Below are 22,951 nucleotides of genomic sequence, written 5' to 3' on the forward strand. Positions count from 1 at the left end.
ATACTGGAAATAAAAATAACCAATTCTGAGAATAAAGAATCAAATCAAGTATGATATATATAAACCATGAAATACAAAAAAATCAGATTTGTTTAAAAAAACAGTATCTGATCTATCATACACTCTCAACTATTAAAAAAAAAAGAGGAAAGTTGAAAAAACACTGGAAAAAAACGATAGTTATGAAGTTATACAAAATGTAAACACTGAATACTAATTTAAGCAAAATTAGAAATATGGTTTTCTTGGTAGATTTAGTGGAGGGAAAGAGTGTATATTACAGGAAAAAAAGTTTAAAAAGCTGAGGAGCTTACTATGGACTGTGGTAGTTCTCTTTCTGTGCAAATTATATAAACAAATTACTTCCATAAAATATAAAATTAAATTAAAAGGCAAAAGACCAAAAACAAATATACCAAAGTATTAACAGGTATTTTCTTTAGAAAGTTAGTTTTTTTTTAATTTTTTTTTTTTTAATGTTTATTCATTTTTGAGACAATGCAAGAGACAGATTGCAAGCAGTGGAGGGGCGGACAAAGAGAGACACATAATCTGAGGCGGACTCCAGGCTCTGAGATGTCAGCCCAGAGCCCGACAGGGGCCGGAACTCACAAACCGTGAGATCATGACCCGAGCCAAAGTCTGACGCTTAACCGACTGAGCCACTCAGGCGCCCCTAGAAAGTTAGTTTTTTTGTTTTTTGTTTTTTGTTTTTTTTCAACGTTTATTTATTTTTGGGACAGAGAGAGACAGAGCATGAACGGGGGAGGGGCAGAGAGAGAGGGAGACACAGAATCGGAAACAGGCTCCAGGCTCTGAGCCATCAGCCCAGAGCCCGACGCGGGGCTCGAACTCACGGACCGCGAGATCGTGACCTGGCTGAAGTCGGACGCTTAACCGACTGCGCCACCCAGGCGCCCCAAAAGTTAGTTTTTAATGCTTCCTATTCGTTTGTATTCTCATGTTTTCTACGATAAACAAGTCTTAAAAATGAAAGGGTCAAATGACAGGAGGGCCCACCATTCATTTGTTTATTTTACATTTTACAGTATTTTCTTTCACTTGATCCTCATAAGAACCCCGCCAAACAGGTATTATAATCCTGAACTTTATAACAAGGGAAAGAAGAAGTGATGAAACTTATACAAGTTCATTTATATAACTACTGGCACCTTTTTATTTTTTCCTACACCATAAGAGGTACTGATAATTTGAAAACAAAGATGTAGGCAGACAAGAGGAAAATGAGGGTTAGCATTAAAGGTAAAACGCAAACTGGGTACCTGCATTGTGAGAGCGTGAAGACATGTGACATCCTAAAAGGCCCAGTATAATTGAGAATGTCAAGGCCACTTATTCCAAAACTATAACATTACCCATTTATGTACACAATTTAATATAATTTATATGCACAATTAACTGTGAACATAGTAAGAGTGTCCGTGTGGGGCTTACAACATAGATATTCAAACAGGAACACTAGATTCCTTTGCAGATCTGTTCAGAGGAGGTGTGATGGAAGTTGGTCCCCTCTCTTGGTAATTTGGGCAATGGGGATAGTCCAGTGAACATGTTTATGAGAGATGCCTGTGACAGCCAAACAGACCTTTTTTTTAATATAAGCTCAAAATTATAGCTACATAGACTAGATGGCTTTATTACTTGATCCTCAGGATGACAAATTAGTCAAACCCAATATGAAATGAAATGAAATTACACACAAAAATATTTTATAAGCTTGTTCATCTTCTCTACCTAGAGAAATCTACTCTTCTTTTAAAGCTGAGATGGAATACTATTTCCTAGGTGTCACTTTCTCTAAACTCTAGAGTCAGAATGAATTACTTCCTCTTCCACACTTCAACACTGCTGGAATAGTAATTATCACAATGCATCAAAAATAATTATTTATAGGTCTCTCTATCCTGCTAGATAATATTTCAAGAAGGCAAGGCTGTAGATTGTTCATGTTGTATACTCAGTACCATATAAAATGCCAGGCTATAAAATAGGTCCCGGTAAAATTTTCTTTGAATTAATATTGAGCTATCTAAAGAAGATAATTCACAAGTCCAGTGAAAAGGAAATATAATGGAGGGGTGCCTGGGTGTCTCAGTTGGTTAAGCATCTGACTCTTGATTTCAGCTCAGGTCATGATCTCAGGGTCATGAGATCAAGCCCCAGGTGGGGCTCCGTGCTGAGCGTGGAGCCTGCTTGGGACTGTCTCTCTTGCTCTCTCTCTGCCCCTCTTCCCGCTAGCATGCACGCTCTCTCTTTCAAAAATAAACAAATAAACATTTAAAAAAAGGAAATATAATGAAAAGGCAGAGTCCATTAAATCTACTTTATACCCTCTACTTTTGTTTTTTTAGGCCCCATCCCCATAGGCATGGTTTAATATGTAACTCAAATGCTACTTTGACCATTAAGATTCTCCTGACTTTTTCAAGTTATAATATCTGTTTCCTTCTCTGCATTTCCAAGCATTTTACCTCCACCAAAGCCTTTACTCACTAGCCTTTTTTATTTTTAAAAAAACTTTTGAAGGGATAATTTCCCATCTTATAGATCTTTAAATATAAAATGTGTACCTACAGCTGGCCCAGCACGATACACACCCAGGCCGTGTTTGTTCGTTAACAATTTATTAGACTTGAAAATATTCAAAAGATCATAGACTGTATCATTTCCACTGTAACCAAGATGAAGGCCAGAGTGATCTTAGGAGCCTTTTGTCTTCCTGATGAGTCCTTCTATTGTGTCCCACTGCTCCTTAGTGACCTAACACAAACAGAAAGCCAACTTAATGTGGTTCTTGCATATTTTTAAAGCTTAGTATCTTAGCTGCTAATATTATATTATATTCACAAAACGGCATTACCTTCCTCAGACTGTTGAATTCCCCTGAAATAAATGCTTCCTCTCCACCATCAAATCTAATGACCTGAAGGAAAAAAAAAAAAAAAAAAAAAAGCAAAAATTCTGAAACTAACGCCTTTTAAAACGGTTCTGAACCATTAGACATTCTCTCATCTTGATTGGATGGAACATCTCCTCGGCACTTTCAATCAAAGCCCAAATTCTGAAGACAAAAGTGATGATTAAACCTAATCTGATTAACTCATTTTAGAATCCTTTTTCCCCCCATCTCCACAATTTCAAATTCTACCCGATATTAAAAATCATCTTAAAGGCATGTCTTCCAAGGTAATTTGCATTTAATAAAATTAATTTATCCATGAAGAAATTCCATAGGCTAAACAATCTACATTAACATTTTATATTGTTTGCAGCTAAATAAATATTTTAAATCATATTTATATTCAATATTGTCAGGACTCGTTCCACAACACGCCTTTCCACCCCAAATCCACAACCCCCAAAAGTTAAGAGAAACAATGCTTACTGCCCCATTAATCCAGGAAGCATAGTCACTACAAAGAAAAGCAGCAAGATTTGCAAGTTCTTCTGTAGTTCCCAGCCGACCACAGGGGATTCTGTCAATCATTTCTTTCTCAAATTCTCCAGTTGGGTCAAGACGGCTAAAGGCACCCTTAGATATTAAGAAAATAGTTAGGTCGCGTTTTTTGTTAACACAACTCCTTTCCTATCTAAGAAACAAGTTTGTAAGAAATGGAATATTACTATGGCAGCCTGTTCATACCTTAGGCCTTGTAAACAACAGAGGAGATTGCCAAATTCTTCCATATTCATTTTAGCTCAAAACAGGACATTTTATCTTATACTGACATAAAAAAAAATTACCAGAAAATACGACCTTTTTACCTTTGTTTTCTTCATCCATAAAATAAGGATACCTGTCATTAGCCACCTCACAAGACTGTTATAAGCATCAAAGGAGAAAAGGTATATGAAAGTACTCGGAAATACCTACAAGCCCAGTGTGCTGGACGTAGTAGTGATATTGTCATTTGATTTAGAAATCAGAAAAGTACCTCAAGTAGGAAACCTTTCAGGGGAAATTCCTTTTCTCCTCCTTTCTTCTCAAAATAATCGGAAAGGAGGAAAACAAGTAGGGAGGAATACTAAATTCAAGTAGGTCTTAAAGAAAAAAAAAAAACCAAAAAACTAAATTTGCCAAACAATGTCTGCCTTCTGTTAATGATATGAAGGTGCGGACCAAGGTGAAGTACGTATGTGCACGGATCAAAAAATAAATACATAAAAGACTGGGTTTCTCTGTATCAACGCCTGGGAGCTGAGGTGACAGCTGTCTTCAATAAAACAGGTATGAGACAGAGCAAGCCCTCGGGAGGCTCCTTGGGGGGTCCTCCAGCTCTCCCTGCGCACGAATCAACCGGTGGAGACAAAGGGTAGCAACGGGCTACCTGGCTCTACCAGTGCTTGCTTCAGAGTTTCTAGACTTCAATTTTCTTTTAAACTCTTTAAAGCTACATGCGTGTTATCTGTGTACAACTTATACCTCTACTGCTACGCTGCAAGCTCCTTGACAGCAAGGACTCTGGCACAAATGTTTTTGTATTTTCTCAGCACCTTTGCATACAGCAGACACTCAATATATGTTAAATAAGTAAATGAAATGCAGGTGATCTTTCCCAGTTAGTGACGGCTTAAAAAGAAGCTCTGTGACTCCAGGGTTTTCTTCGGATAGCGCTCAGCACAGTGCTGCCCTGAATCACGTGTGTTAATACAGGCTTTTGAGTTATTTTTCCATTAATTGTATTAGACTCTTTATTATTGAAGTGTCAAATAAGATAGCCAAGTTTCAGTCACTCCTTTCCATTTCCCCCCCTTCAAGCTGCTAAAGAAACTAATACAGCCATTTCCTCGTTGATATTTAATACCCAGAACTACCTACAATCCAAATGCTCCCTAGCATTATTTTCTAAAGTATTTATTGATACAACTAGAACAAGTGATCACACTCCACTGAGGCCTTCAGAGCTATATGCCAATTAGTGTTGTAAATTCTTGCTTCACATGAAAACAGAAAGTGAGAGGGAAGTTATCTGGGGCAATGTGAGAGAACACAGAACCTGTGGACATTCTGAGTAGCAACCGTAACAGCACTAGTGATCATTATAAGTTGCAGTAAGTATCTGTAATGATTATTAATTATAGGTGAAATGCACACCATCAGAAAGATTTGTAATCAGAGACATGGGAGTCAAATGGCATGCATAATTGAGTGTCTGAAAGTGAAAGGCAGAGACGTGAGCAAAGAAAACGCTACCTATCGCAAGAGCAGAGAACCTTCTAGAACATCTCTTAAAATAAAAATATACTTCCATTTCCAGGAACTAAAAAAAAAAAGGATGTCAATCAAAGAAAGAATCCTTAAAATACGGTGAGGATTAAGAAATATAGGGTAATAACAGATCACTGACGCAAATCAGACAAAATACCAAAATTGATGGCACAAAAGATCCCAGAAGATTACGACACTGAAATAGATCTTATCAAGAAATTATATAGCTGCTGTATTCCTGTCCACCTCCTAACTTATAGTGGATAATGGCAAAACCCTCTTCTCTACCACTAGGGCTCCAAGCTCAGACATCTCTGACAAGTCCTGCACACAACAATCAGAATATTTCTACCAATATTTCATTCCTTAATCATTCACAATGAGATACTAGGCAAACTAAACCTTACTTTCGTTTTTATAGGCCCCGGTTGAATCACATTGAATCGTAGTCCATATCTACCCCATTCAGCTGCAAGAGACCTAAAAATTAAAAAACATAGATTCTGAAATATTACACTATATGCTAAAAATGCTAACAACCAAGACTCACTGCATGCTCACTACATGCCAGGGACTACAACCCCGAAGTACGTACTATTATTATTCCCCATATTATAGACAAGGAAACTGAGGCACAGAGAGGTTAAATCACTTGCTCTGGGTCACACAGCCCGTAAATCAACTTTAAGTGGTCTAGCTCCAGAATTTGTACCTTTAATCACTCTGTTTTAATATCTACTATTTATGTAGCAGGATTCTCACACAGAGTCCTAACGCCAAGGCTTTTCTTTCCAGGAAGCAACTTTATTTGTGCCAGCATCGCTCAGTTGGGTTCATTTCTGAAGAACTGAGCCCCGAACACCACGTGGCATAGTTTTTTACATACTTTTTACTTCTTTGTCTCCCACATATGGTAACATACAGACATGTAGTCTGATTAAGTGTCCCATGTTACAAGGTCATGAAGGATGTTGTCATGTATGCGTATACAACCGGATTGCCTTGAGGTTTTTTTTTTTCTTTTCTTTCCTTAGGGAGGGGACCCTACCACATTTACATTTTAGTGTCCTTCCATAATCACTATGCTCTACCACCCACCATTTACACTGCCAAACCAAGTCCAATATCAAAATACATTATTAGAGTAAGTATCACAATTTAGCATGAAGAGTGAGAGAATCATGCCCTCCCCCACATCTTCTGGAGTTCAGTCCTACATGTACAAAGTCCAAAATAGCTTGACTTATATATAGCCCATTGGATTACAATGTTTACAGCATCACAAGTGCTTTTAAGTAAGAGATGAATTACAAAGATATAAAATACTATCTATATCCATGTTTAATGAGGCTTTAATATAATTGTTGAACTGCACTCAAAAGGAAATAGGAACCTAACAAAATCTTACTAAATGGTATGACACAAAATATAACAATAATAGAAAACATGGAAACTTGAAGCAATCTGTTTTAAAACCCTACTTGATAGACAGGTCTTAACTTTTATTGTCTCATTTTTGGAATTTATATTCATATGTACATTTGTGTCTATATATACTTAATCTAGTTTTAAAAAATGACTTAGGGTAACCATTGAAAAATATATAAATAATGCAAATAAGGAAGATAAAATCATTTGAAGGAAAGAAATAGAGAGAAGAAGGAAGGCAGGAAAGAAGGAACGAAGATAAAAAAAGGATAAGGAAACACAAAGGAACCAAGAATGGAGCTAATACCTAAATGTTCTATGGCATTCCATATAATCACAATACGTGGGTCACAAATTTGCATCCATTCTTTCCATGACACTATGCAAAAATGAAACCTAATCAGTTACACACTTTGCAGTGCCCATAAGGAAAAAGCAAGCTAATATCTCAGGAAAAGCACAACTGTTCCTGATTAAAAAAAAAAAAAAAAAAAAAAAAAAGATCAGAAAAACACTTCTTTCAAGAAGACTTCTAAAATGAAAATTGTGTAATGTAATAATACAATACTGCGTACTTGCAATAGATACAAAGAGATAAGTCTTATGGAACTACAAGAAATCAATTAACATGACCCAACAAGATCAATTCAAAGGCCAAATCAGAGGGTGCCTGGGTGGCTCAGTTGGTTAAGGCTCTCACTCTTGATTTTGGCTCAGGTCATGATTTCATGGTTCCATTCATGAGATTGAGCCCTAAGACAGGTTCTGGGCTGATAGCGTATGGAGCCTGCTTAGGATTCTGTCTCTGCCTGTCTCTGCCCCTCCTATGTGTGCTCTCTCTGTCTCTCAAAATGAATAAATAAACATTAAAAAAAAAAAAAACCCACAAACAGCAATTCAGCAAAATTCATTCTATTGGGGTGGGGGTGGGAGGGCAGGTGCTCCAAACACAGTCTGTTAATCTGTCTTAATCCATGGGTGCATTTTAGAGAATGGGTGGATTGCATCTCTATGGGGCAAATCATACATAAAGATTGCTTCCCTGAGTGATACTTTTGACAGAATTCATGACCATACCTACCCTTGGCATGTACTTGTAGTGCATCTGCTCCAAATTGCTAGGAAAGTAGTAACTTCATGTCCTAACAGAATTACCGAGCCAAGCAGAGTTTATGGCTTCCTGTGAAAAACTGAGCAACCTATTAAGGAAACATGCCTAGAGGAAAAGCTATCCAATCTCTGCTGAGAGGTGCAACAGATACACTTTTTCCAGTCCTAACTCTCACTAAACTAGTTTATATTCTGATAACATGATAAGAAATCCACCTCATTAGCTCATTTTGCGTGACTAGATGCTAAGTATAATATACTCATTATATGTTAGCCATTATTGTTGTTAAATCAACAGATGTTTATCGTGTACTTACTGTGAGCTGATAACACTTTATAAGTGTTACTTACCCTCAAAGAAAGGCAGTACCTGCTCTCAAGAGAGCAGTCTTATTCTCTCAAAAGAAGCCAGCTCAGTTATATCACAAAGTAGTTACTCTTCTGGGAATTATGTAAGGTGTGCCATGACTGCTTAAAGGAAGAAGTACTTCAGTCTACTGAGAGTGAGAAGGAAGGCTTCCTGGAGGAGGTGATATTTGAGTTAACACTTGAAGGAGGAGGAGTTTATGGTGAGAGGCAAGGGGGAGGAAAACAGGATGGGAGATACCAGAGCATAGGATGGAAAACAAAAGATAGCCCAGGCATATGGGCCAGAATGAGTGAAGGACAAAGGCACAAACAACATGCAGTATTTGGGGACTTATAAGGCCTTATTCAGTAGGACCATGTACCATAAAGTATGAGAAGAGAACTGATGGGAATGCAGGCTGGAGAGGAAGTACACATTCACTGAGTATCTATTTCATGCAATACACTATGCAGTAATAAAACAAAACAAAACAAAAGAACAAGCAGCACAGAATCATAGACCTCAAAGGACATGAAACTGAAACTTCTAACAAGATCAAAGGTCCTAACAAGACGAAAATATTTTTTGAGAGAGCACGCACACGTGATGGGGGTGGGGGGCATGGAGAGAGGGACAGAGAGAGAATCTTAAGCAGGCTCCATGCTCAGCACGGAGCCCGATGGAGGGCTCCATCTCCCGAATGAGTTGATGACCTGAGCCGAACGAAATCAAGAGAAGTTGGACACTTAACCGACTGAGCCACCCAGGCACCCAAGACAAATAGTGATACTATACAAATGATGCCAAAATAGTCAAGTTCTAATTCCTTATTTCTAATACCATCTGACCTTAAAAAAAAGGTAATTATCTCTATTCACACTAAGACTCGACTTGTAAGTATAGTACTATGTCTTTGTATCTCAAATAAATATATGTTACTGATTTAAACGTTAAAAAGAATTTTGAGACTACTTGGGAAAGAGAATAATTGTGCAGTTCAGCCAGCAAGGAGCAAGAGCTACACATCAGACCTTGCCAAGAAATAAGTATATAGAGATGAATAAGGCTTCTCCCTCACAGAACTCACATTCTAGTGGGGAAGTCAGACAGCTTGGACAGGATGTTAAAAAGGAGTCTTGCGTGTCCTTCCCTGTGCCCCTCATTGGTACACTACCTTCATTTTAGAATCTATAACAATGGGTAGCATTTATTTATTGGTGTGTTAGTCTTCTCACTAGACAAAAATAAAGTTTTAAGGGTGCACAGAGTAGAGAATAATTCATTCTGTTCTAAAGAAATGAGAGAAAACATCACAGAGGAAGTGATATGATGACAGCCTTGAAAGTAGGGAAAATATCACAGCAAATTCCAACAGCAGCATAGCCCAAGCACAGAGAGATGAAAATGCACGGCATATTTAAGGAAATACAGAACAGTTCAATGGAAATTAAAACACAAGAAAAATGGCATAAGACTATACACTCAGGTGGGGGTGAGGACGATTCTACTTCTACCACTATCGTATCGTATCGCTGGTACCCAGCATAGTGTCAGGCACACAAAAGGCACAAAATAAATATTTATCCAATTAGTCAGTGAATAAACAAAGGTCAGGGACCAGTTTATTTAGAATGCCATAGTGAGTTTTGGCTTTTACTCTAAAGAGTCATGGAAAAATGATCTAAGATTTTAGCTAGGGAGTATCATAGGCATACCTGTATTTTTAGAGAGATGATTCTGGTGGGAATATGCATAAAAAATAAAGAGGGAAAAGACTGGTAGCAGAGAAACACATTAGAGGGCTATTACAGTAAGCCATGATGACAACTGACATTACCACAAAAACAGTGGCAAAGGTTGATGGGGAACAGATTCAAAGAGCTATCATATGCTGCTGAGGAAAGGCCACAAGATCTGGCAGTGGTGACTGGTTTATGTTAGTCCTATGAATCTCACACAGCAGGTACAATAAAAGGATGAAGGTGTTTTTAATAGAGGTCAGAAACAGACTAAAGATAAAGGTATATGGGAGAACAAAAAGGCTGTACTCCTGTGCTATCTAATATGATAGCCACTAGCTACATGTAGCTATCTAATCTTAATTTTCATTTTAAAGTAATTAAAATTAAATAAAATTTAGGTTCTTAGTCACTGTAGCCACAATTCAAAGGTTCATATGTGGCTGTTGGATAGTGCCGAGTTATAAAACGTTTCCATTGCCGCAGAAAGTTCTATCGGGCAGTGCTGACCTTGACAAATAGGACTCATCCAAGAAACAGAAAGTATGTTTTCAAGTAAATCCAAATTAATCTTTGTTTACTTTTCTCTGGATGGAGACTAGAATGAAGAAATTTAGCTCCATGAACTACCAAAGTACACGGTTTATCTTCAGTGATGGGATTAACATAGGAGTACTCACTTGTTCATGGCCTCTACACCCGCTTTGGCAGAAGCACTTGGTACTACAAAACCCGACCCACTTTCAGCATAGATGGTTGTAATAGCAAGAAATGCTGCTCCTGAAATTGGAAAAGGATATAGTAATTAACAATATGGCCAAATCTATGCACGTCAGGAAAGCATGGTTTATAAGAATGGGATCTGATTCAAGAGGATATAACAAAAATGTAACATTTTGTAAAACTTCAGTAGCCCTAAATTAATGAAAGAGTAATCTCTAAAACTGCTACATCTTGCTAGTAATCTTGCTGTCCATCAAGGCAGCCTAGTCTGTGTTTACTCGACATTCTATACCGGGTGCGTCAATATCGAGGCCCAAACCTCAGAGGCATGGCCTTATATAACCCCCTGCATAGTCAGCTGGATGGGATTTCCATTAACCAAGCACCCGCTTAAGTAAGAATAAATTAGAATCACAACTATATTAGCAGGGACTTCGGCTTCCAGCCACAATGGACTTGCCCTCCTCCTGTAAACGTCTACATAACACATACAATTACATGATACAACTATTTTCAGATACCATACAGCAGGCAGGGAAAGACAGTGACCCGAGAGAAGAAAAACACATGAAGTGAGCCCTCAGGCCACTCCAGATTTTTGTCTAAAGGTACGATACATATACTATATACTCTACGATGTAATATATACCACAAACATACAATACTACACACACACACACACACACACACACACACACACCGTACACATATACTATACAGACTGTGAGATAAGGAAGAGAAATACAAGTGAAATATGGCATTCTCACTGAGTTGAGGAGACAGAGATCAGAGTTTGGGGAGACTGAGGAAGCTGGAATTTGTGAGGAGAGATCCCCCAAGGAGAGAAGTATGCAGATAGAGAACTCTAGAAATCTGCACAGTGTCTCTTTGAGTCTTTGGTCAAACAGCAAGCTGTCCGTGTCTAGGAGGAGACTTCACGAGGCCAGGTGAAGAACAAGTGCCAGGGAGCTGGAAGCTGAGCAAGTCCCAGACTTCACATAGGGCTGGGAGAGAAGGGAGTTCAAAGTAGCCTCACTGAACATCTAGGACTTTCAGTGGAGAATTCAGAAAGGCCATGCCTTACTAGGAGTGTTAAATTAGCTCAAAAGTAAAGACTACCCTACACGGATGCAAATAAAGCTTAAAAATGAATACCGAAATGACCAAGCTGATCCACAAGTAACTGAACTGTTTGCTAAAATAAAACTCAACACATTTCAAAGGAAAATTTTAATAAACACACACACATTCAACAACATAACATTCATAGCATGCAGTCAAAAATCGCTACACAAAAAAGACACAAACATAACCAGGAGAAAAATCAGTTAATAGAGTCTCAGAAATGCTACAAAAGATAGAATTGGCAGACAAAGACCTTTAAAATGATATTATAAATATGCTAAAAGATTTCAAGGAAAATGAGTATAATAAAAAATCAATAAAAATACAAAAATAAACCAAATAGGAATTCTAAAGCAAAAAAAAAAAAAAAAAAAAAAAAAACACAATATCTGAAATGAAAAATTACATGAATGGGCTTATTTGTAGAAGAAAAGATCCACTGTCTTGAAGACATAGCATCAGCAATCAGTGAAAATGGAGGAGAGTGAAAGGAAAATAGTTGGGAAGGGAAAAAAATAACCAGAGCTTCAGTGAGCTGTAGAACAGTATCTAGCATGCTAGCATATGTACAATTGGTGTCCCAGAAGGAAGGGGAAGAAAAGTCACTTGGAGAAATAAGACTGAAAACTTTTCATATTTGGTAAAATCTATATCGATCCAGGGAGCTAAACAAATCCTAGGTAAGATGAATACAAAGAAAACCATACCAAGGCATATCATATCAGTCACTCAAAACCAGTGATAAAGAGAAAATCTTTTTTTTTCTTTAAGATTTTATTTTTAAGTAATCTCCATACCCAATGTGGAGCGCGAACTTACAACCCTGAGATTGAGTCACATACTCCACCTACTGAGCCAACCAGGTTCCCCAAAGAGAAAATCTTAATAGAACCAGAGGAAACAGTAAAAAACATAAACAAGGGAACAGATATTAGAAATATTCATTAACAGTAGTACCTGGGTGGCTCAGTCAGTTATACATCCAACTCTTCATTTTGGCTTAGGTCATGATCTCATGATAGTGAGACCAAACCCTTGTGCTGGATGTGGAGCCTGCTTAAGATTCTCTCTGTCCCTCTCCCTCTGCCCCTTCCCTGTTCATGCTGGCATTCTCTCTCAAAAAAAAAAAAACAAAAAACAAAAAACAAAACAAAACTATTCACTGACATCATCAGAAACAAAGTTAGCTCAGGTCATGATCTCACAGTCTATGAGTTCAAGCCCTGAGTCAGGCTCTGTGCTGAGCCTGGAGCCTGCTTCAGATTCTGTGTCTCCCTCTCTCTCTGCTCCTCCCCCATTCATGCTGTCTCTCTCCCTCTCTCTCTCTCAAAAAATAAACATTAAAAATTTTTTTTAAAAAATGAAAGTGTATTTTCTGACAAAAAAATCTGAAAGAATCAATGCCAGCAGACGCATACTAAAAGAAATATTGAAAAAGTTCTTCAAGCAAAATGAAAATGATACTAAATAGAAACTCAAATCTTCAGATGGAATGATGAATGTCAGAAACAGTAAATCAGTCAATATTTACAGTTTTTGTTTTCCAAATGTCTTTTGAAAATAACTGACAGTATAAAGCTGTATTAGAAAGTGACACAAAACATACAGTAATCAACAGTGCTTGGGACATATTACATTCTCCATAAATTGACTAAATGAATGAAAGTTTAAAATAATAATCTTTAGCTGCTAAGAAATCACTGATTTTCTATTTTTTTAGCCACTAAACTAGATAATACTCCAAGTGTAATATATCGTGGACATATATATATATATATCTTATAAAACAACATATGCTTTAAGAAATTTAAAGGACAATAAGTGTGAAAGACTACAATAAAAATAATTTGAAGAATATTCAGATAAGTTTTATTCCTCCTCCAAAAATATCTAGCTTCTCTTCCCCTCTGCATTTTCCAAAGTAGCAACAAAACTCAGCACATCCTGGACAATACGGGGGTGGAAAAGGGGGCAGGAGTACCATTTTGAGGACATGAGAAGATAGTCATTATGGTAACTCCTTTTGTATATCAAACTCAGCCTCTTTTAGTGCTGTGAAAATTATTTTCCTTCCAAAATCACTCTGTGCAAAAGGAAGGATGTTGAACATTCATGTACACAATCACACTACACTGACAACAGAGGCGAACCGCATCACTCTTACAGCAAAATCAGTAAAGCTACTTTTGCTTATACAAAGCAAATGCTCCAGTAGAAAGTGCTCCAAGGGTGCCTGGGTGGTTCAGTTGGTGAAGCGTCCAACTTCGATTCAGGTCATGAGCTCATGGTCCAAGACCTGCATCAGGCTCTCTGCTGTCAGCACAGAGACCACTTCAGATCCTCTGTCTCCCTCTCTCTCTGTCCCTCCCCCACTCTCGCTCGCTCTCTCAAAATAAATAAACATAAAGTGCTATAAGTTCTGATTCACATTAAACAAATGTTTATTAAGGTGTGGGAGAAGAGGAATTAAGCCATTTTATATAAAAGATGTTGTCCTCTTCTTTCTCCTTTTAGGTTTTATTTTCTCAACCTAGAAGATCTGGGTCACCCACTGCCTGCAATGAGATGACAGTGCTTCTTTTAATTCTATGAGTGTAAAAAGGAGGTAAAATTTGGAAACTATACTATTCCAATAGGGTTAATGCTGCACAGTGGAAAAATACAGCAGGACTTTAAAGAATGAAAAATAGTGCTAAAAGGTCAAAATAAAGATTGTTAGAGGCACCTGGGTGGCTCAGTTTGTTAAGCATCTGACTTCGGCTCAGGTCATGATCTCGAGGTCCGTAAGTTCAAGCCCCGCCTCGGGCTCTGTGCTGACAGCTCAGAGCCTGGAGCGGGCTTTGATTCTGTGTCTCCCTCTCTCTCTGCCCCTGCTCGCTCTCTCTCTCTCTCTCTCTGTCTCAAAAATAAAGAAACATTCTAAAGATTGCTCATTAATCGTTGCTACCTATCAATCTTTTACCCTCATGCAAAAAAAAGTGCACCATTTTGAAACTGATAATATCCAGCTTTTTAATTACTAACTGTAACTTCAACTGACTTCCTAGCTACTCTGCCAATTTCACTGAAATTTGACTCCTGGCTTTAAACCTATACAAGGATCTGTAGCCACATCTCAAACTCAACCTCTGTCATCATCTTGGTAGATTTCAAATTTTTTTTTTCAATGTTTATTTATTTTTGGGACAGAGAGAGACAGAGCATGAACGGGGGGGGGGGGGCAGAGAGAGAGGGAGACACAGAATCGGAAACGGGCTCCAGGCTCTGAGCCATCAGCCCAGAGCCTGACGCGGGGCTCGAACTCACGGACCGCGAGATCGTGACCTGGCTGAAGTCGGACGCCTAACCGACTGCGCCACCCAGGCGCCCCCATCTTGGTAGATTTCAAGCACCAGGAGGAGAAGGTTAGAAATCTCACAGCTCTACGATCTCCTCATCCCCAACAAGCTTCCCTGCTACCCTGCCACAACCTGAGCTCTGCCATTACATGCCAAAATATTGCTACAGTGCCTCCCTCACTCTCTGGATCCTGCCCTTCCAGCACTCTCACACCCTCATACTATATGTGTTCCTTAAGACCTCATTATAAATTCCGGGTGCTTTTCCTCTCATATTCCTTAGGCTTATAATTCACTCCCGGTCTAACTTGCCTATTTGCTACGTAGACAATTACTGAATTAATCACTTAATGCCTAGCTACCATGTTGTCTGAAGACCTCAATCCTCAACTCCTCAATACCAGAACTGCCTTCTCCACTCTTAGAAGGGACTGTTACACTGTTACAACTGTGCGTGAATGCCACTGGAAAGATACATCCGCAATTTCACCTGGCTCTCAACACTGCTCATCAGCTCTTTCATTATCCAGAGTAAGACCCTACACCTGTGTTTCTAATTCACAGCTCCAGGGACTAGACCATCCTTTCATTGGTTCTTGTTTCTTTCTCCTTTAACACTTCTCTTCACTGGGCTCTCCCCTCAATCATAAATCATGCTTCAATCTCCAGTCAGAACGTATCTCTTCTTAAGATCCTTCAATTAAACTTTACTAATCTCCAGAGGGTAAACTCCAAACCCCTTACCCTCATTTCTTGCCTCTCCAGGCATTATATGTTACACATACCTAACACTGAACTCCTTATACTTCCTAAACACACAATTGAGCTATGCTTTGTGGCTTTCCTCTTCCATTATTGCCAGCAGTTAATTTTACTGACAATCATGGCAAAAAGAGAAAATACTGCACTGCTCTGCCTTTTTGATTAGGGCACAGAAGACCTCATCTCTTAGCCATTTTTCTTTTTTTTTTTTTTTTTTTTTTAATTTTTTTTTCAACGTTTATTTATTTTTTGGGACAGAGAGAGACAGAGCATGAATGGGGGAGGGGCAGAGAGCGAGGGAGACACAGAATCGGAAACAGGCTCCAGGCTCTGAGCCATCAGCCCAGAGCCTGACGCGGGGCTCGAACTCACGGACCGTGAGATCGTGACCTGGCTGAAGTCGGACGCTTAACCGACTGCGCCACCCAGGCGCCCCTCTTAGCCATTTTTCAATAGAAGCTCAGATTAAATTTAAATCTAAAAATCATCATTGCTCTAAAAGTTATTCAAAGGAGGATTATATAACTTAAAAAAACAGAATAACTCTTCTAAAAAATATCATCTACTAAAGTAAAGAATTATCTCAGTTGAACATTTAATATAAACACATTATTCACATAGATTGAAACTTGAAAGTTTAATTACAATAAGTAGTATCAGGACTCTGGTTTTTCTAGTCTACTTTAATTATGGGTCCTGGTCTCAACTTCAGGCATTTCATGGCACCCTTGTAACTGAAGTAGTAAACATACACTTATCTTGGTGGAACATAACGTTTTCTTTAATAGCTAACACTTAACTGAGCACTAGCCTGGGCCAGGCACTGTTCTTAACACTTTACACGCACTAGTTCATTTAACCATCGCAGCAATCCTAGGAAGAAGGTTCTATATTATCCCCAATTTACAGAAGAAAAGACTGAGGCACAGAAAAGTAACTTGCCCAAATTCACAGTACTATCAAGTGATGTAAGCAGGATGGGAACAGGCAGTGTGATTCTAGAGCCTACACCCTTAACCACTACTAAAACTGCCTAAGAAACTTCCAATTACATAGTTTAAAAGAAAAAAAGATTCCCTTCAAAATTTCCAAATCACTTTACCTTTATATTATCTTCATAATACACCCAAGTAAGGTACATGGTTGCTACAAGAAATTTTAACAAATGAATTTGAGGGGCGCCTGGATGGCTCATCCGGTTAAGCACCCAACTTCAGCTCAGGTCATGATCTCCCGGTTCACGAGTGCGAGCCCCATGTCAGTCTCTGTGCTGACAGCTCGGAGCCTGGAGCCTGCTTCGGATTGTGTCTCCCTCTCTCTCTGTCTCTCTCTCTCAAAAATAAATAAATTTTTTAAAAAAATTTTAAACAAATGAATTTGAAATGTGCCATCAAACTAAGTGAGATAACTCTGGCAAAAAGTGATTTTTGAAAATGATACTGATGCTGTCCTAATAAATTCTGAATGATGAGTAGAAACGTACTTTTAAACATTCTTTAAATGCACCCAGTATTCTAAGGAAGGACTGGACACAATACACAGAAATGTGTCCATATGGCCCTAATATTCTTTAAAATCTAGACAGCATTTAACTTGCACTCATACTACTGAAAAATAAGAAGGCCACACTCTACTCCTGGTCTCCTCTTCCTTGCTTGTGCAACAAGGTGCACTTGCTTCCATACCAGTGATTTTGCCAAATGACTGGTCATCTTGTTTTATTCCAGTAGTAAAGCTGACAGACATAACCGAAAGAGCTGTTAAATACGCCCTCAATTCCTCTTGTTTTTGTGGCTCTCAGAAATGTTTCATATACAAAGCATCACCTTTCGTGCTTAGTGGTAAGTTAGGAACTCGTGGCGACAGGAATGGAGAATTGAGAATTTAAAGCATCTACCTCATATATAAAAAAGACTAATTCTGAGCCACGTGTAACTATAAGGGAATAAAATAGTACACACTTTACAGTCACTGCAAGTATTAAATGAGCTAATAAATGTTTAGCATTTAGAACAAAATCTGATACAGAATAAACAATAAATGTTTGGTGTGTTTTTTTTATGATTATTTTTTTTTTTTTTCAACGTTTATTTATTTTTGGGACAGAGAGAGACAGAGCATGAACGGGGGAGGGGCAGAGAGAGAGGGAGACACAGAATCAGAAACAGGCTCCAGGCTCTGAGCCATCAGCCCAGAGCCCGACGCGGGGCTCGAACTCACGGACCGCGAGATCGTGACCTGGCTGAAGTCGGACGCTTAACCGACTGCGCCACCCAGGCGCCCCGATTATTTTTATTTTTGAGACAGAGAGAGACAGAGTATGAACGGAGGAGGGGCAGAGAGAGAGGGAGACACAGAATCGGAAGCAGGCTCCAGGCTCTGAGCCATCAGCCCAGAGCCCGACGCAGGGCTCGAACTCACGGACCGCGAGATTGTGACCTGAGCTGAAGTCGGACGCTTAACTGACTGAGCCACCCAGGCGCCCCTGTTTGGTGTTTAAAAAAAAGGAAAGATGAAAGGCAAGAAGGAAGGAGGAAGAAGGAAGGGAGAGAGGAATAAAATACGGCTAAAGTTAAAACATTTCCTTACAAATAATATTTTGCTTTTTGCTTGTTCCATATTCTAACACCTGTTGGGTATTCTACCTTTATTTAGTAATTATATAAGTGGCAGTGATGACTACAGAATTCTCAAATGGTCCTATGTGGAAGGAATTCTAGCTTCTTGGTATAAAGTAATCCATGTGACTCAATTACCAAAGTTAGTCCAAAATCAAGTACAATATCTGGGTAGGCTAACCTATAATAGGATTTAAGAAAAAATGTTTTATTTGAATAAAATCCAAACAAATATTTTTTAAATAATTTTTTTTAATTTATTTACTTTTGAGAGAGAAAGAGAGACAGAGACAGAGTGAGAGTAGGGGAGGGGCAGAGAGCGAGGGAAATACAGAATCCCAAAGCTCCAGGCTCTAAGCTGTCAGCACAGAGCCCAACAAGGGGCTTGAACTCATGAGCTGTGAGATCATGACCCGAGCCAAAGTTGGACACTTAACTGACTGAGCCACTCAGGTGCCTCCAGACAAACACATTTTTAAAAGACAATAATGGGTATGTGGCCAATATTTTAACTTAATGTCAATTAATTTTTTAATGTTTTTAACGTTAAATATTTATTTTTGAGAGAGAGAAAGAGAGCACACACACAAGAGGGGGAGGGGCACAGAGAGAGAGAGGGAAACACAGAACCTGAAGCAGGCTCCAGGCTCCAGGTTTCCAACATGGGCTCGAACTCACGAACCTGAGATCATGACCTGAGTTGAAATCGGACGCTCAGCTGACAGAGCCGCCAAGGTGCCCAAACAAGTAATTTAAAATTCTGATAAGCAGCCAAAAATGACATTTATCAGGCTGTTTTGAACACTCATGTACTATGTTTTTGACAGTGGTACATGAAGGAGACATGTTTTGGACATAGCTTAAACATGATAATCAATTTCAAAAAGCAGGGCTATAGCCAACACATCATCTGTTCACAAAAAACAGAGGTGAGGACTGCCAGAGCAGGTGAAAAGAGGAAGCAACATTTGCATACAAATTGCCCTCAAATAATTGGCTGATCCCTAAACTGAAAAAGCACTGTTACAGCTCTAAGAACCTCAGTTAAAAGTAATAGCTGGAAGCTGAAAAAGTGAGCCTTAAGAAAATTTTAGTGAAACAAATCTACCAATATACAAATAGGATAATATATCATAACCAAGCAGGATTTAGATTCAGAATGCAATGTTGGTTTAAAAATTCAAAAATTATGGACTTCAAGCTGTATTACAAAGCTGTAATCATCACGACAGCATGGTACTGGCACAAGAACAGACACTCAGATCAATGGGACGGAATAGAGAACCCAGAAATGGACCCACAAACCTATGGCCAACTAATCTTTGATGAAGCAGGAAAGAATATCCAATGGAATAAAGACAGTCTCTTCAGCAAGTGGTGCTGGGAAAAATGGACAACGACATGCAGAGATATGAACCTGGACCACTTTCTTACACTATACACAAAAATAAACTCAAAATGGATGAAAGACCTAAACGTAAGACAGGAAGCCATCAAAATCCTTGAGAAAGCAAGCAAAAACCTCTTTGACCTTGGCCACAGCAACTTCTTACTCAACACGTCTCTGGAGGCAAGGGAAACAAAAGTAAAAATGAACTATTGGGACATCATCAAAATAAAAAGCTTCTTTCTGCACAGTGAAGGAAACAATCAGCAAAACTAAAAGGTAACCATTGGAATGGGAGAAGATATTTGCAAACCACATATCTGATAAAGGGTTAGTATCCAAAATCTATAAAGAACTTACCAACTTAACACCTAAAAAACAAATAATCCAGTGAAGAAATGGACAAAAGACATGAATAGGCACTTCTCCAGGTAAGACATCCAGATGGCCAACTGACACATGAAAAAATGCTCAACATCACTCACCATCAGGGAAATACAAATCAAAACCACAATGAGATACCACCTCACAGCTGTCAGAATGGCTAACATTAACAACTCAGTCAACAGCAGATGTTGGTGAGGATGTGGAGAAAGAGGGTCTCTTTTGCACTGCTGGTGGGAATGCAAACTGGTGCAGCCACTCTGGAAAACAGTATGGAGGTTCCTCAAAAAGTTAAAAATAGAACTACCTGATGACCCAGCAATTGCACTACTAGGTATTTATCCAAGGGATACAGGTGTGCTGTTTCAAAGGGGCACATGCACCCCAATGTTTATAGCAGCACTATCGACAATAGCCAAAGTATGGAAAGAGCACAAATGTCCATCAATGGATGAATGGATGAAGAAGACGTGGTGTGTGTATATGTATATATATACATATACATACATACACATACATACATACAATGGAGTATTACTCGGCAATCAAAAAGAATGACATCTTGGGGCGCCTGGGTGGCGCAGTCGGTTAAGCGTCCGACTTCAGCCAGGTCACGATCTCGCGGTCCATGAGTTCGAGCCTCGCGTCAGGCTCTGGGCTGATGGCTCAGAGCCTGGAGCCTGTTTCCGATTCTGTGTCTTCCTCTCTCTCTGCCCCTCCCCCATTCATGCTCTGTCTCTCTCTGTCCCAAAAATAAATAAATGTTGAAAAAAAAAAATTAAAAAAAAAAAAAAAAAAAAAGAATGACATCTTGCCAATTGCAACTACGCGGATGGAACCGGAGGGTATTATGCTAAGTGAAATTAGTCAGAGAAAGACAAATATCATATGACTTCACTCATATGAGGACTTTAAGAGACAAAACAGATGAACATAAGGGAAGCGAAGCAAAAATAATATAAAAACAGGGAGGGGGACAAAACATGAGACTCTTAAATATGGAGAACAAACAGAGGGTTGCTGGAAGGGTTGTGGGAGGGGGGATGGGCTAAATGGGTAAGGGGCATTAAGGAATCTACTCCTGAAATCATTGTTGCACTATATGATAACTAACTTCAATGTAAATTTAAAAAAAAAAATTAAGAAATTAATCAATGGAATTCACCATACTAACAGGTTTTTAAAGCTGGGCATGTCAATAAACATAGATTTGACAAATGCCTATTCATGATTAAAAAAAAAAAATCAGCAAACTAGATACAGAAGCAAATTTCCTCAACTGATAAGGAACACTTAGGGAAACCTACAGGTAAACTCATAATTAATGATGACTGAGTGGTTTCCTCCTGATATCAAGATAAAACATTTACTTTCACCACTGCTATTCAACATCATACTGGAGGTCCCAGCTGGTAAAATAAGGCAAGGAAACTAAATACAGATTAGAAAGGAAGGTATAAAGATTGACTTTTTTCACAAACAATTATCAATAGGGGCGCCTGGGTGGCTCAGTCAGTTAAGCATCTGACTTTAGCTCAGGTCATGATCTCACAGTTTGTGGGTGCGAGCCCCACATTGGGCTCTGTGCTGACAGCTCAGAGACTGGAGTCTGATTCAGATTCTGTGTCTCCTTCTCTCTCTCTGCCCCTCCCCCACTCTCTCTCTCTCTCTCTCTCTCTCTCTCTCTCTCTCTCTCTAAAAATAAATAAACATTAAAATATTTTTTTAAGATTATCAAGAATATAGAAAATCCTAAGGAATCTACCAAAAAAGCTGTAAGAACTATTAATTAATTTTAGCAAGCTCACAGAAAAAAGGTCGATGTACAAAAACAAGTCCACCATATTTTTAAATACTAGAAGCAAACAATTATAAAATAAAATTTAGAAAACAATATCCTTTAACATAACACCAAAAATATAAAATTCTTTGGCAGAAATAAGACCTACACACTGAAAAGAGCAAAACATTGCTGACAGAGATTAAAGACCTAAACAAATAGAAAGATACTGCATGCAGACTGACTGAAAGACGATATTGTCAAAATATCACTTCTCCTCAATATAATCTATAAATCTATAATCTATAATGTATAAATCTGTAAATTTTGACTCCTGGTCAAAATTTCAGAAGACTCTTTCGTAAAAATTATTGAATTCTAAAATTTATATGAAAATGCTAAAGACATACAATAGTGAAAGCAATTTTGAAAAAAGAATAAAGTTGGAGGACTCACAATACCTGATGTCAAATTAATATAAAGCTAATCTATATATATATATGTATACATTATAAAGCTAAGTAATCAAATAATGATAGATGTATCAACTGAACAGAATAAAGAGGTCAGAAATTGACCTACATTTATCTCAACTGATTTTCCACCAAAGTACCAAAGTATTTCAATGAGGAAAGGATGGACAGATATATGCAAAAAATTAATCCTGACTGTTATCTCATACCACATGCAAACATTAATTCAAAATGGATCATGACCTAATTGTAACAGTGAAAATTATAAAAGTTCCAGAAGAAAACAATGGAGAAATTAATTGTGACCCTGGGTGAAGGAAAGATCTCTTAGATACAACTCAAAAAGCATGAGTCATAAAAGAAAAGTTTCATTAAACTGAACAACATCAAAATTAAAAACCTTTTATCTTCAGAAGACATTGTTAAGAACAAGACAGATCACAGACTGAGAAAAAAATATTTGCGGAGCATGTATCTAATAAAAGATTTATACTCAAAATATGTA

General features: G+C 38.3%; 1 protein-coding gene across 1 annotated transcript in view; it reads right to left on the reverse strand.

Annotated features, from left to right (window-relative positions):
- Positions 1 to 2,625: 2,625 nt before the first annotated feature.
- DECR1 (2,4-dienoyl-CoA reductase 1) overlaps positions 2,626 to 22,951 on the reverse strand; it is a 40,128-nt gene continuing 19,802 nt past the window's right edge. The window contains exons 6-10 of the mRNA XM_086695766.1: positions 10,537 to 10,636; positions 5,638 to 5,710; positions 3,407 to 3,553; positions 2,882 to 2,944; positions 2,626 to 2,781 (exon numbers count right to left, since the gene is read on the reverse strand). Coding sequence (XP_086551892.1) covers positions 2,722 to 2,781; positions 2,882 to 2,944; positions 3,407 to 3,553; positions 5,638 to 5,710; positions 10,537 to 10,636 — 443 coding nt within the window. The 3' untranslated portion in view covers positions 2,626 to 2,721. The remainder of the gene's footprint in view (positions 2,782 to 2,881; positions 2,945 to 3,406; positions 3,554 to 5,637; positions 5,711 to 10,536; positions 10,637 to 22,951) is intronic.

The sequence above is a fragment of the Puma concolor genome, chromosome F2 (genome assembly GCF_028749965.1).
Source record: "Puma concolor isolate L17-30 chromosome F2, mPumCon1.1.hap2, whole genome shotgun sequence".
In the NCBI taxonomy this organism is placed as follows: Eukaryota; Metazoa; Chordata; class Mammalia; order Carnivora; family Felidae; genus Puma; species Puma concolor.